Genomic DNA, 15,476 nt, shown 5'->3' on the forward strand with positions numbered 1-15,476 from the left:
GACGTTGAAAAATAATTTCTCTATACATCCTTGAACTAAATAATTTATATAAGTCACCGTACTCAATATTAGCTTATTTTTCAATAATCATTCAATTTTTACTATCTCATTTCCAAAACAAGTTAACATCGACAACAGTTTGAATTTTCCCGCTGGCCCAGATGCGCATGCGCCAATGTAGCCAAAACAACGAAATGATAAAATTCTCCATACCTATACCTACTATACCAACATGAAAATCCTGTAATGAGAGAAAACGATCCGAACAAGTTCTCCCACCTGCCCACCACATTACGAATAGTTCTGCAAAATCGGCGCTACGGTATAGTTCCTCGAAACGCTGCGCATTTGGCGGGTCCTCCTACTCAGATACTGGTACTTATAGGTATCTATTATCCGCAGAGAAATCGGCAACGGAGCATATACTATACACGCACCTACATCGCAGCAAGTGCAAGAGAGATAGACAAACGCGCGCGCAAAATATAGCGGAGGGCAGAGACAAAGACAGCCATATCCACGCGCGTTCTCCATATTCTCAACGAATATAGACTTCATATAGAAGAACGGTTCGTATAGCGGCGAGGGGACGGAAAGCGATAGTTCGGTACGCTCCGCGAGATGGCGGCAGCCATCAATTTCTATCGTGCTGTCTCTCTCACTCTCACGGCGCCATTCAAATTTTAAGCTTGCAGTCGTCAAGTCAGCCGAATGTCAATCTCCTTGCTACATGAATGTTATAAAATTAAATAATAGCAGCGTAGATGTAAATAATAAATAAATATTATATGTGACGCACTATGAAAATTGTAATAGTGTATAATAGTTTAATTATTACGTGATACTTAAAATTTAATTTTCGCTACAGTGTGCGTAAAAACAATAAATCGGGATACTTGCTCTTAGTTAATATTAGTTTGTTTATAATTAAAAACAGCCATCAAAATAAAAACAATCAAACTAATATTATTCGATGGAAACCAATCGGGAAGGTGGCTAAGTTTTCTTCCATCAGGAAAAGGATAGGATAAAAGGAAAGCATAGGTGTAGGAATGGCGATGATGATACACATAAATTATTTACATTTCATGCAACTATCGATCAACACTCATGCAACTGCTGTTAATGAAGGTATTTACAAATATTTAATTAATTAAAGAAAAGAAAAGAATATGAAAAATCAAAACAAACTATGATTTAATTAATGAGTTAAAATATTTATTATGCGCATGCAATTAAATACAAATGATTTTATATTGATGAGTGATTAAAAGTTGTAAACAAAAATAATTTTAAATAAAAAGCAGTGCTTATTCTATTTAAAAAAATTAATACCGTTTATCGACAATTTATAAGAATTCCTCTGTGAACAAAATAAAATATAAAGTATGAAGTAATAATTGGCTGAGACGACACAATAAGCAAATAAGCACTTTGATTATCTTCGAGACATAAAATTTGTTGCTAAAAATGACTTTAGAATTTGTTTGAAAAAATTATTTTTATATACTCGAACTGTGCCTATCGATGACTTAATTTCTGTAATTTGGCATTCGGTTTCTCACCAGCAACAGCACGTTTTTGACATTTATTTGCATCACGTGCGCGATGATTAATCCATTTTAATTTATAAAAAATGTGCACTCTCACAAAAAAAGCTACTATACGTTGTCGATGCGATTTACATGGCCCATCAATATTAAAGTACTCTGGATAAAGTTCATTAATTTTTAGTGTAATTTCGTATATTAATCTCTTAGCAACATTTTTTTCATGGCAAATATGTTCAAAATGACATTGAAAAGAAGTATAAGCTGTGTCAATAACATTATTAAAAAAATCGGAAGATAAAAAATCATATAGATATTTGTATCAATAAACAATTGCACGTACAACTTTGTGTATGCCCAGTTGTAGAATAAGATTATAAATATACAATGTTGCTCAATATTTGCAAAGATCAAGATTAATTAAAACGAGCCGACTGTGCAATTGTTTAATGATTAGAAATTATAAATGATTATTATGATAAAAATACAATAAATAATTCAGTAAAACGTGAAAAGACAAACGAGTATTAACTACTGATAAAAAAACAAAATATTGTTACAAGTCATCGTCACATGCATCATACTTAACGTAAAACTAAATGGTGTATAATAAAAAAACGACGAATGATAATAAAAATTTTCCGCGGTAAAAAGATAGGTAATTTTATTTTCTTTCAGGTACATATTAAGCAATTTACTTTTCTTAACTTTTTCAATGACTTTATCGTAAAAAACTCAAATCACAAAACTGAAAAATCACTATAAAAAAAAACGAGTAGACAAAAGGTAAAAACGGACACACACACGCATCCGTACGGACATTTTCCAAAAAGACCATTTCTCGACTCAGAATGCATCAAAACACACTTCCCACACGTTTTTAGACAAACTCAAAAAATCACTATTACAAGGCTTCCTAGGAAGGAATAAATTATATCTAAATAAAATATCACTTGCTCATCAAAACCAAAAACCAATAAATGCAAAATTGAAATCCAAAACCATCACTATTTTTGGTACAAAAAAACCAAATTTCTCGTTAAAAATGTTTTGTATAGACTTTTTACCTTGATAATCATCAAATTATTTGTTTATTTCTGCAATTTTCCTTTAATTTATCTACATCTGAAACTTTTACTAATGTATAAAGATTTTCATGAATTTCGGACGTTATTATAACCTCTGATTACTGAATTTTCACATTTATTTACTCTAATAACACTCGTGATAAACAGATTTACCGTATCTCATCACTGGGAAATCTGTGAAAGGTCAAATCAGGATTTTTTGCCTTCGATGTTCCACAATCGGTGTAGACACAAAGTGCACGTGGAGGCGACATGCTGACCACGAAATCTTCTTCGCTAAACACGATAAACCTATCCAAAAAAATCTCACGAAACTAGAACGATGTACTTCCCTATTCACTACTATTATTTATCGCTATTTGTTGCAAAAAAAATCTGTAAACTGTCGACTACAATGACCAACAAACACAGAGACTGCGGTAAAGCTCTCTTCGCGCTGTTTACACAGCAGGATCGAGCGGGAAACTGACAGGAGCTGCGTTTTCGCGGTTTTTTCCTAGTCAGAAAAATATGGTTGTCGCAACCAATACTTTTGTAAAACCTCCTTACACACTCATTATTCATTTTCTTGTCATTTATTTACTTTCATTATTGTTAAAAAGTATATTTTACATAATATACTGCATGAATGATGAATCGTCTGCTTGTGCGTGCTCATATGCGCGCCAAGCTGTAGGAAACTCATAGGTGGCGCCGCCGAGCGGTTGGGTAACAGAACTAACGGCCTGTTACCCAAGCTTTCGTCCCCCCATTTTAACCCAGAACCGTTCTTCTATAGGAAGTCTATATTCGTTGATATTCTGCATCAGCCGAAGATACGAAAAGAGAGAGAGAGAGAGAGAGAGAGAGAGAGAGAGAGAGCGTAATTCAGTATGGCGCTCAGAAGCAGCTGCTCGTGTTTTTGCGAATAGCCGACGACGACGTTGTTGAGTTCCTGCGCGTACCATTCGGCCTTCGAGAAGACGCCGTCAGTGTGTAGGTACAGACTGATTCTGCGGAAAAAAAAACAAGAGAAGCATCTTTCCGACTCTCGAGACAGCTCAAACCGTCCCAAGCAGTTTCAGCATAACCTCTCGAGTTTTCGTTTTGGATCAAGTTAGCTAAAAAACCGCCACGACGTATTCCTCGGAGACGAAGCCTCGGGGCGGTGCTCGGCAGCAGCAGCAGCTCAGGAACCGCGAGGCAGAAAGTGCGGCGACGACTGCTACTGGTCGACGCGGCAACAACATGACGACCGACGTGTCCGAGCTGCGTATGAACGTGGCCGCGCTTAAGCGGGTCGACCCCTATGTCCGGGACATCCTCGAGACCGCCACCCATGTAGCACTCTACACTTTCAACGGTGAGAAGAATGAGTGGGAGAAGACCGACATCGAGGGAGCTTTGTTCGTTTACTCGCGCATCGGCGAGCCCTACAACAGCATCCTCATCATGAATAGGTAAGATGAGAGGCATTTTTGCAGATTTGTCCTACTTTTGGTGGAAAATTTTCAGGGGGTCGGTTTCGTTGGTTGCTGAGTTGAAGGCTTTGTGCTTTTGAGCAATTTGGTCTGTTGATAAATCTAGTTTTCTGTGAGATAAGATGTGGTGTTATTGCAAGTTGAATGGATTGCAATCTTAAAAATTTTACAACTATAATTAATACTCATAATGTCTAGTCTCAAAATTCAAAATCTAATATGTACTCTACTTGATTTATTTCAGATTGAATACAAAGAATCAAGTAGAACCTGTAACACCAGGTCTGGATTTACAGCTGCAAGAGCCGTTCTTGCTGTACAAGAACTCAAAAGGCAATATTTACGGCATTTGGTTTTATGACAAAGATGAATGTGTGCGGATTTCATCAATGTTGAATAAACTAGCTAAGGAATCGGATACTTCAAACAAAGTAACGCCAAAGAACAAAAAGACTGTACCGAAAAAGACCAACAACGTTGACATATTCAGCATGTTAAGTAAAGCTCAAGAAGATTTTAAATCCAACAAAAGTGGTGGCTCAGAGAAACCAGTCAGAGGAATAAACTCCAAGTCTCCCATGAGCAATGCGATCGGAGAACTCTCTGGAGCTATTAATGCCATGAACATGGCTCAGGATGTTACATCCAAAAGCGTGATGGACTTTTTTGCCAAAGCAAAAGTCAATACTGGGCATTTCAAAGCAGGCGATCAACCTCAAACCGGTAATGTTGTCAACGAGGGAAAACCTTTGTTGGCACGATTGATGTCGCACCCAGCAGCACACACATTAGAACATATCGAAAAGCAACACAGGTCAATAACACCTCAGCCAGCAGCTCCTGCTCAACCTCAGCCGGGAATGATTCCTATGAATAATCAAAGGTAAAGACCTTATTTTTCACTTGTAATCTGTTTGTGTGGCATTCTAATATATTTATAGAAAAGAAATAATTCTTCCGTTTATTCTACAGTTGTGATAATTCAATTATAACGAAACTCAGAAACAAAATGCCGTCACAATCAAATGCGAATACAGCATCATCAGCTCATATGGGTGGTCAAGAGTACTCATCAGCACATGGAATGCCGTGCTCAGATATGTCCTCTGTATTGTGTGCAGACAACTCACATAGTTCCTCAAGCTTCCTTAGGATACAGTCACCTACAGCTAACAATTCAAACAATTTAGTTAATCAACACAAAAGTAATGCTAATGTGTCCAATTTCGTTGATGCATATGAATCAATTCATAAGCCAAACGATTCTGTGACTGGAAATGCCATGTCGTTTGACACATTATTTCAACACAGCTCAACGGTAATTTTCTATAATTATTTAACCTAAATATTGCTTGCATTCGAGCAACTTTTGAATTAGAAACAAATATTTTTACAGGCCAATGTTTGCGATGACTTGATGGGTCAACCACTGACACCGAAAACCGCCGCACTTACTACCAGCGGTTCGACACCTGCTCTCATTCCGCCAGGTATGTTTGCTGCACCAAGTCCAGCAACAGCGGAGCCACTACACAGACCGATAGAGCCTCTTACAAGGAATCAGTTGCTTCAAGCTTTTAATTATTTGTTACGCAATGACCCAGAATTTGTCAACAAGTTGCACGAGGCGTACGTGAAATCGTTGGGTGAAATTCTTTCCTAGGCACGCGAGAAACCGAACGATCACGACGACCCATGGCTTTAGTTTTTTAATTATATCGTCTCTATACCTGTAAAAAGTTGTGAAGGACTGATTATGAATGCACGCGAGCGTTGTACGTAATGTTTTAGCATTCCTGATGCGATTGTTGGCGGCGCATGTTCGACGATTTTAAAGCTCGCTATTATATTATAATGTATATGTACGCCCAGCCAAGTGTACGCATGAGCTGGCGAAAATCTACATGCAGACGTACGGGATTTCGCGAGTACAGGCGATCGTCGATGCGAAATTTCGTGGAGAAAGATTAATTGCATTCAAAATATTATTTACCGACGAATGGCTACTACTTAAATTTCGCGTGACGCAATTTCGCTTCGATTTTCAAATGCTCTCGCGAAACTTCAGAAACAAAGAGCCGAGTACTTGAAGCAGTATTTTTATATTCTGGTGTGAAAAAACGCGAGTGTTGTCATACTAAAAAAAAAAACAGAGCCAAAAAGCGAAACCGGAATGTTTTTGAGTATGGATCGAAAGCAAAAGCAAATATGTAGAACCATTCGGCAGTCCCAGCGCGACGATGTTTCCTCGACGACCTGTACCGATGGGGCTTATGAAGTGAAACGGTCACGATTTTATCAAAAACTGTGATGCCAAAAATAAACAAATATTACAAAAATACTTTTCTACTGTGGTGCTTCTGAGATTGACTCTGTACTTACTAAACTGCGTATAGTATGACGAGAACGACTCATTTTACAGAGTAATGACACGCGCCCCTTTTTCTTCTTGAAACCAAGTGTTTTGGGTGTTGGCGTGCTGCTGTGTGTATGTCCGAAGTTTCAAAAGAAAGATACAAGCGAGCGAGCAAAAACGCTACGATTGAGTTGAAAAAGAATAAATAAAAAAGTACCAGATTTTGCAAAAATTCAGTGTTTGTATTTTTATCGTGTATTTTCTCAGTCGGGCTACTCGACTTGTCATCAAGTAGACCATTATACATGTCATGTTATACAATCTTCAATAACGATATACAATTGTTATATAATCGTTGATTAATGCATAATCTATCATAATTATATCGTATTATCACAATATCATATTTTTTTTTAATGGAATACGATTAAGGTTAGGCTCGACGATCAAGACGTAGAGATCTCAATTTTCGGCACTTGTGTCTTGTCTACATTTACATATAATATATATATCTATATATCTATATATTTTTTATTTTTTAGCACATTTTATATTCGATAAGTAACATAAATAATGGCGGTGCTGTACTGCTCTTCCTTGAAGGCAGACAATAAATTAACGCGATCTTTTCGTGAAGTCGATGAAAAAAAATGTTCGTTATCCTCTTAATAATTGTAAGATCTTAAATCGAATGGAGGAATTATTTTCTCGAATATAAAATTTACGAATCATACATTCAAATGAAAGGTCTGCATTTCTCGCAATCATCTTTAGCGTTATCAAGTTGCAAGTAAAAAAAGCAGATAACAATTCCTCTTTTTCATCGCTTCAAATTCAGCCAGAAGCAATCCGTCGACGAACGTTCTCTAGATGAAAAACAAAATTAACTGGAATCGCGCGTAATATTGTTACATATATATCTTACGCTCAACTTTTTAACATTTTTTTTGCATTATATTTACAATTTGCGTTGCAGCCTTCCGCAAGAAAGCAACATTTCACTCGGTTTTACTCATCAAACGCATAGTATACACATTCATACAAAAACAACTGAAACGATGTCGTGATGCTGATCATCGGAAAATCGTTCCAACGATTCCTTTTTATAAATCTACAAATATATCTTTTTCTTTCAACTAAAAGAGCATTATGTCGTAATTATGCATACAGCAAACTTATAATGTACACACCGTGTCGTTCCTTCAGACAATTCACAGCCGTATGGAATCAAGTGAGGCTCGCTCTATAGCTTTTAGAATCGCGCGTTTTCGAATTCCAAAAAAAGTATACAAAATTAATAAACTGGTAGAAATTGAATTCACATTCATGACCGCGCACGAAAGTAACGCATATACAGATATCATTGTAAAATTGCAAAACCTCAACTTTACATCCATAAATGCCACTTCTCTATAATTTCTCAACTCTCGAGTAAAATCGACCATCGCAAGAATTCTTCCTTAAATTCTTATACATTCGTTATTCATATAATATATATCATTATCGTTATGTACGAACTATAAGGCAATAATTTAAAAACTCTGTACAAATTCAAAAATCTTCCAAGGCAGCACGTCTTCACTAAGTTGTATTTATCTACACCGGCTTTTTGAATGAGACTCATTGCAACAATTCAGTTACCTTCGCAAAAGATTATTGTAGAAAAATGTTCTCGGAATAGCGAACGAAAAATTGCTCTGCAGCTCTCTAAAACAACGTAACTGACTAGAAACTGAAGAGCCTTTTTTTCCAAAACTGACACAATGATTTTCGAAAATAAAAATTGATCGATGAATACAATTCGAGTCGTGACTCCACCTCGATAATCAACGGATTCGCCGAATGAAAAACGACAGCGAGTTTCACTTAAACTGGCTAAATCCATTAAAAGAAAAAAAATTCGAGTGCTTACAAAAAAAGAGACGAGATTCGCGCCACCACAACTCGCAAGAAAATAAATCACATATCGAAAACTCCATCAATACTACTCGAATTTCAAATACTTCTTTCCGTGCGACGAGAAACAAAAATATACGTAGCGACAACAACGCGAGCGTCGCAGGGAAAGTCTTTGGGCCTTTCTTGGGGTAGCTCGATCCTCGGAGCTCAGACGAGGGGCATCTTGTTGGTGGGTCCAAGAAGCGGTGGCGTTGTCTCCGGCATCCGCAGACCGTTGAGTTTGTCGCCCTGAGATGGCAGTGGCTGAAGGAGTCGAATCGCGAGACTGGCGAGGATCAAGAGGACGACGAAGCCACAGATCGGCACTGCGATCGTCGCCGTTCGGAACCAACCGTCGGATGTTTGGACTTCTTGACCGGCCGGTTGCATCGTGTCGAAGTACGTCCTGTGCTCGCCCAGAAGAACTGTAAACAGAAGCAGAGATAGAAGGTTAGTCCCATGTTTGAATTATTTGTTTATAGTAGTTGCTCAAGAAGTTATTTATGCTTATTCAAAAACGTTATTTCCACTCATGCTTTGATTTCTCTCTCCACAGCCTATGAATAGCATCAAACGCTAACTACAAAAGCAGCTCTCGAATCTAGTCCAAGCAAACACTCGGCTCAACATCGAAGTAAATCTTCTCCGGCACAAGACATGAGGGTGTTCGAATCAATTAGCATATTTCAACTCCTCGCCCGCATAAACCGTAAACACTTCCAGCTACTCGCACGAAGTATAGAACGACGACGACTTCGCGGTATATATGCAACACGTTCTCTCTTGAAAGAAGACTCGATGAAACAAAAAGCCGTCGCACAGAAGGGAGAAGAGTACAAGGAGTCGAGAGCGGAATAATAGAGCATAGCGAGAGAGACGTGTATAACGAGAGCAACGAGTATTTATCGGAAGAGAGGTATAGATAGGCGCGCGAGTGCGGCGACGTGTATATGCAGATAGCGTGTCGTTGACTTGCAATCGCGCGCAGCCGCAGTTAAAATGCTATCGTTCTCATTAACGTGGAAAATGATTGCGGCGAAAATAAAGCCGGCGCTGGATGTTTATTGCCGCAGCTTCTTCTCTGATGAAGACGCTGCACGTGAAAGTTATTAATATACATGTGCACACAGCGTTGTAAAATCGTTATAAGACTACATTTTCAAATTCATGCCTTGATTGCGCGCGCACGCGCGTCCTCGAGAGCGGCACTTTTAAAATCCAGTCTCGACTTCCGCTTGCGCGCAAGAAGTCGAGAGAGAGAGAAAGTCAGTGATGTTACTTTAATTAGTGCTGTCGATCCTCCGCTCCGAGAGAGAGAGAGAGAGAGAGAGAGAGAGAGAGAGAGAGAGAGAGAGAGAGAGAGAGGGAGAGAGATAAAGACACTGCGCTCGGCGAACGAAAAAATGGAAGAAGAACGCGAAACAAGAAATGAAGACAACCACAAGATAAGTATCGAAGCTACATACACACAGCTCGCTCGCGGTATAAATCAAGCGTGTATGTATGCGAGAACGCGATATTTTTTCGACTGCAGGATTAAATAGTTCGCATATCGCGCCGCTCGATTTTATCGCGAGATGCAGCGTTTATTCGCATAATTACTCGGTTAAGTATAGTTTATACAGTAGATAAACAATACCAATATTGTCATTACCTTGAAGCGTCTTGTTGAGTCGACTCCTCATGGCCGGGCTGTCGACGTGGTTGCACATGTCCTGTTCGCAGCAGAGCTTTCCCGGTGGACAGGGCCTCTCGGCGAAGCTTCTCTCCAGACAACCGCTGTAGGCAGCGTGTTCTGGTCGACTGGTCAGCTGCTGGTGATGTCTGCCGTTCATCGGCGGAATAGGCAGTTCCGTGAAGCAGCCACGACCCCGACACATGTAGCCCTGGGACACGCAGTGGGGCTGGTTGCAGTAGCAGCGAACCTCGCGACCGTGTTGGTTCGAGTTCGCGTTACGTTGATGCAGACCACCTCGGCTTTCTGTAACACAAAGGAGAGTTTCTCGGTCAGACATTATATAGTTGAATTTTACGAGAAAGAAGATCGCCGTCGTTATCTATGCGGTGAATAATAATTGTATTCTCGGTATACGACTATCAGCTGGCGAGTAGTCGGAACGAAACGTTTCATCCGCTAGAGGCTGCAGCGTATAATTTCGTGGAAAATCCAAGCTGATAAAATTCGAGTGTTTTTCATCGAATAAAGAGAGAAAAAAAAGAACTCCCGCGTCAGCCTCCGAGAGTCATTGCACCTACTCCTATCTCGCATCTCCCACGACCTCATTTTCATTCGTGGAACCGCGAGACGTAAACTAACTATATGCGCGCATACACACACACACACAAGCATGTAGGTACGAGTTGGGGGAGAAGAAAGAAGAGTGCAGAGAGAGGAGACGTCGTCGTTCGCGGGTGGTCCCGTCCTGCGCCGATGAATTAAGAGCCCATCGGCAAGCCGCGACAGGCAAAATTACATATACTCCCTCGACGGTGCTTCGCGAAGTATAATACAACGTCGAGGATCGCCTTAGCTCGCTGCTTCCATCGGGAGCCAATTTATGCCGATTTTTTTACTCGCGCGTACGCAGCGCGTAATCGAGTGGACGCTTCCAAACTTTTACGTTGAATTATCGGATCCACGACGGCTGCATTCCTGAAAACGTAGCATAGCGTCTATGGCTCGCGCGCCGCTCGTAAAGTAAGAATTCTCGCGCGTGTAACGAGCAAAAAATGTATCTCTGCAGCGCCGCCGCGCTGCGTATAGACGTATAGGTATATAGGAAATAAGCGATCCACGCGCGCTCGCAATATAATAATAATAACAGGCGCAGCCCGCGCGATTATCTCTTCTCGCGGCAGCTCGTCTCCTAATGAGTAGCCGGTCGCCGAAGTCGTAAAAGATAATGCCTCCGTCGTACATATTCAGCCTCGTTCCATGCATCATCGCTGCCGCGGCTCACTCTCTCTTGCAGAAAATCATTTACCTTTCGCTAGAGGGGTGGAGCTGTTGCGCGAGCGCGTATTTTTTTTCGGGCGCCGTGAGAGACCTTTTTCTCGCTCGCTCGCTCGCGCGGATTCTTTCTCGTTTATTGCCGCGCTGTGCACCGCTGGGATAGCTATGTAGATTCTTTGCAGTGTACCGCATTCCGGAGTTCGCGACGATTTGGAAAAAGCCGATCTAGGTTTTTGTTATATTGAAGAAGAAGATAAGCCTTTTCCTTGGCTTCTCTCGAGATTCGCATCGCGTGCAGAGAGCTGCTTCGTCGAGCGTATATGATAAAGAAAGGCTGATGCCGTTGCTGTTCTGATTATAATAAAATTAAGCGTGTACAGGGCGGTTGGAATTAAAGCGCGGAGAATCGATCAACGTCGAGTATACGCGGAGCTGTTTGTCTTAATTAGTATATGGTCGGAGCGGTGGAAGGCTTGATAATGATTGATATTTTCTGATTTAATGCGGGGAGGTTAATTGCCGCGAGAAAAAAACAAGTGCTGGTGCTTCTTTTTTTCAATTTTCTCGAGAGATTGGATTTTTAATTCATTCACACTTTTATTACAGGGTTGTACGCGCATTATTTAATAGTGCCACGCGTGTCTTCTGGAAGATAAATTAGCGCAAGAAAATGACAATGTAAGACACCGAGGGCGCATAAAATTAATCAGTGACCTACCGCATAGCGCAAAAGAATACAAAGAATCTCTCGTTCCGAGCCCAACTAATTGTCGAAACTCACGATCTTATAATGTACAGTATACGACGCCGCAAAAATGCGCGACTTAATTATCGCTAATAAATAACTCAATTATCTCGGAAGCCTCTTAGCGATAGCTCGACGGCGGCAGAGAGAGAGGGAGAATGGGGTAATTATGCGGCGCTCTTCTCTCTTTCACTGCTCGCGATCAATAATTCATTAATTAAATGCGCGCACGCGCGAATTTTAAAAAGCCGCGCGCGCGAGAGGTGACTAACCGCGTTCTGGCGGGCCGCATTATCATGCACTATAATGCGGTCTGCTTTTTCTTTTCTCCGCATCTATACAGATATGCACTGTTTGCTCATTTCGTCGGCGGCAGCGGCTCTGAAAATTGATTGTCGTATACACGTGGAATGCGAGAGGGGAGGAGGGAGAGAGTGGATATGTGCAGCGTCATTTGGATAGCAGATTTTTCTCCGGGGCGAGGGCTGCATCGTAGAGCTCGTTTTCTCGTTTCGCTGCGCGCTGTTATAATTGGATCTCGCGCTGCGTGAGAGCGGCGATTTTCGAGACGATTGAAAATCGAAAAAGCTCGACGTGAGTTTATAGATTTTGCAAAAGAGATAAGGAAAAAATCCACCAATTAGCGGTCGTTCATTACGGTCTCATTACTAAAGCTTCCCCTGCACCGGTGGATAAAAGAAAGAAAAAGAAACTGCGGAGCTGAGTATAAGTATTATATAGCCCTCTCGAGTTTACGATCAAACTGGGCCATAAAGCATCGACGGCCGCGGCAGCGCACAGCTATGCACACAAACCTCACCGCGAGTCGTCCCGCAGCGGCAGCAGCGAGAGTAAATAAAAATCGCGCAGAACGAGATCCTCGCTCGAGATCCTTTGTCTTCTCCCTCTGACTCTCGCACACACACACGCACACGCACATACACACAGGGGCCTCGAGAGGATTCGGGCCGCTCTCTCGCTAATAAGCTCGCGGCATGTCTCACGCAGGCATACACACACACACACACACACACACACACACACACACAGAGGTATATGGTGGTAGCCTCGGCCCCTCTCTCTCTCTCTCTCTCCGCCGGAGGCCGAGGAGTGTGTATCCCTCTTCGCCGAATAAAAAACGCTAAAACAGTCGAGTCACAAAAGGAAGATTAAAGTGGAGAGAGAAATATGTGGGGGGAGAGAGCGAGAGCGAGTCCCGTGGTTTGGTCGGGGGTCCTTGTGGATGTGTGGGTTGCCGGTGAGCAGACGCTTCTTCTTCTTCTTCTTCCTCTCCTCCGTTTCTCGGCCGCAGACGCTGGAATGCCGCGCGGGAGGATGAGCCACTGCGCGCCGATACTCAGTTTTGGAGAGATCCCGGGCATTTAGGGGATAATGGGGACACAAGCTCCTTTTTGCTTCTCATATAATCTCAATTTTTTTATACACACGATCAAATTAATTTCCCATCGCAATCACTCGAGCGCGGAGAGAATTGCCCAACGCGTGTATACACCGCCGGAGGAAAAACTTTCTCGAGTAAACGCGCACGTGCGTAGTTTGTCCCCTTCGATTCTCCAGCGGGCTCTTTAATCACGCGCAAATTTCTCGCGCGCGCGCGCGAGCGTCGGGCTATTGCATTGTCCGCCCGAGGCGGCGAGTGCAATTAAAATTCGCGCGCGTAATGTGCCCTCGAATCTCGTCTCTCGATGAAATTTTTCGAACGACGACGCAGCAGCGGACCCCTAGCCAGCCTGTGCTTTAATATAAGACCGGCGCAGAAGCAGCGGGAGGTCGACGGAGAGAGGCAGAGGAATAATTCAAACTTTAAAGAGCGCAACGAAGAGAGGGAGGAGAGAGACCGGCCGAAAACAAACATAGCGCGGAGAGAGAGAGAGAGAGAGAGAGAGAGAGAGAGAGAGAGAGAGAGAGAGAGAGAGAGAGCAGACGTTCGTTATGCGTATACGCGGCATATTAATTATTTTCCGACAAGCCGACGCACGGCGATGCTCCTTATATCCTTTTTCTTTTTATATACTCGTCCCTGTATCTTGGGATTACGGGGTTGGAGTCCTCTGATGCGCGATCGTGATGATCGGTATGTAAAGTGCACTTGGTTTATACTACACTTTATCGACTCAATTCGATCACGATACACACAGTCGAAATCTAACCGCAACCATAAGTTTCAATCATCTCGCCGATGACACACACACACAAGAGAGAACCTATCGACACGTATCTATAAAACACACACAATTCATCGGCTGGTCCCCTCCGAAAAAAGCACACTCCAACGAGGCAAATCCAATTAAAATCAATCCCGCTCAACTCGAGGGAGAGCGCGGTCCTTTGATCCGATCGTCGTCCGCGAGCAGAAGAAAGAGACACACACGCGAACTCTCAATCTCTTAAGTAATCCTGCGCGGCAAAAAAGAGCATAATAAGCCCGGCCTCGGGCACGTTCGCGTTACACAAATCGACCCCCATAGAACCGCGCGTGTGTATAGCTCGCAAGAAGGGAAAGGTTGCGAGTGTGTATCTCGACGAGCGCAATTAGACTGAGAAGCAACGGCTTTATAGTAATTGAGCGCGTGCACCGCGCATTATTTAGACGCGAGAGCTACACTCTTGCTCAATCCAGAGCTGTTGCAGTGAATTTTTCGCAGATGGAATCGCACCAGGCGTTATTGTAGTGTATTGTAAAAGACAGAAGATAATATTATAGAAAAGCCACATAATGAGATTCGCTCCTTTGTGCACCTGCTCGTCTCGCCGCCGTTAATTTATAGACAATCCATCAGAGCCTTGCTCATTAGCTCGTCCCGCATTATGTGTACTATCAACGACGACGTGGAACACTCCCATATGGAAAATCTCGTTAACCATAATCGCGCATCTCATTACAACCGGCGCGATAAATCAGCCGTTGCGAAAGTTGCGTCGTTTCGAATTTTACAACAACGCGCCTCGCTATCGGCCTGTACTCATCGGCTTTTTCAATTCCTTTATAACCAGCCTACAGGCGCCGGTATTATTGTGCAAACTCCGCGCGCACGTGTGCAGCGGGCCGACCTTATCGGCGCGACTGTCAAACTTGATGGCGCGAGAAAAAAAGGGTTATTATTCTATGTCGTCGAGCTACTGGCTGAATATATAGGATAATACGCGAAAGCTTGTGCAACAGCGACGAGATATATAGGTGAGATATTGTGCGAGAGAATTACCGGTCACTCGAGAACACAGAGGTGTCTCTGTGCGGAGCCTTTGGTTCTTGCGAGGGTATAATTGATGTTTAGCTGGTGTGTACGCGTTACTGCTGCTTTTTGTGCGAGAAGTGATTTGTTGACTTTTTTCTTCTCTTGGCCGGTATAATTGAAGTTATTGCC

The 15,476-nt window shown here is 42.2% G+C and overlaps 2 protein-coding genes and 1 long non-coding RNA gene across 7 annotated transcripts in view; 2 read left to right on the forward strand and 1 right to left on the reverse strand.

Annotated features, from left to right (window-relative positions):
• The first annotated feature begins 304 nt into the window (after positions 1 to 304).
• Positions 305 to 6,686, forward strand: LOC100116777 (mRNA-decapping enzyme 1A). Of its 5 annotated transcripts, none has more exons than XM_032598503.1 (5): positions 305 to 569; positions 3,417 to 4,077; positions 4,343 to 4,981; positions 5,071 to 5,416; positions 5,495 to 6,686. In XM_032598503.1, exons 2-5 carry the CDS (start codon positions 3,866 to 3,868, stop codon positions 5,759 to 5,761), a joined length of 1,464 nt encoding a protein of 487 aa, XP_032454394.1. In that variant the 5' UTR covers positions 305 to 569; positions 3,417 to 3,865; the 3' UTR covers positions 5,762 to 6,686. The 5 variants fall into 5 exon arrangements, with proteins under 5 accessions (XP_032454394.1, XP_032454395.1, XP_032454396.1 ...); XM_032598504.1 differs by having other exon boundaries at positions 3,448 to 4,077; XM_032598505.1 differs by having other exon boundaries at positions 305 to 375.
• The window catches only part of LOC116738456 (BMP and activin membrane-bound inhibitor homolog), a 34,897-nt gene continuing 26,096 nt past the window's right edge, over positions 6,676 to 15,476 (reverse strand). Inside the window, exons 2-3 of the mRNA XM_003424320.5 lie at positions 10,047 to 10,373; positions 6,676 to 8,817 (exon numbers count right to left, since the gene is read on the reverse strand). Coding sequence (XP_003424368.1) covers positions 8,561 to 8,817; positions 10,047 to 10,373 — 584 coding nt within the window. The 3' untranslated portion in view covers positions 6,676 to 8,560. The remainder of the gene's footprint in view (positions 8,818 to 10,046; positions 10,374 to 15,476) is intronic.
• Positions 8,727 to 10,196, forward strand: LOC116416917. Its single transcript, XR_004227216.1, has 2 exons — positions 8,727 to 8,842; positions 8,949 to 10,196. It is a non-coding gene; the product is annotated as an uncharacterized LOC116416917 (long non-coding RNA).

The sequence above is a fragment of the Nasonia vitripennis genome, chromosome 3, assembly GCF_009193385.2.
Source record: "Nasonia vitripennis strain AsymCx chromosome 3, Nvit_psr_1.1, whole genome shotgun sequence".
In the NCBI taxonomy this organism is placed as follows: Eukaryota; Metazoa; Arthropoda; class Insecta; order Hymenoptera; family Pteromalidae; genus Nasonia; species Nasonia vitripennis.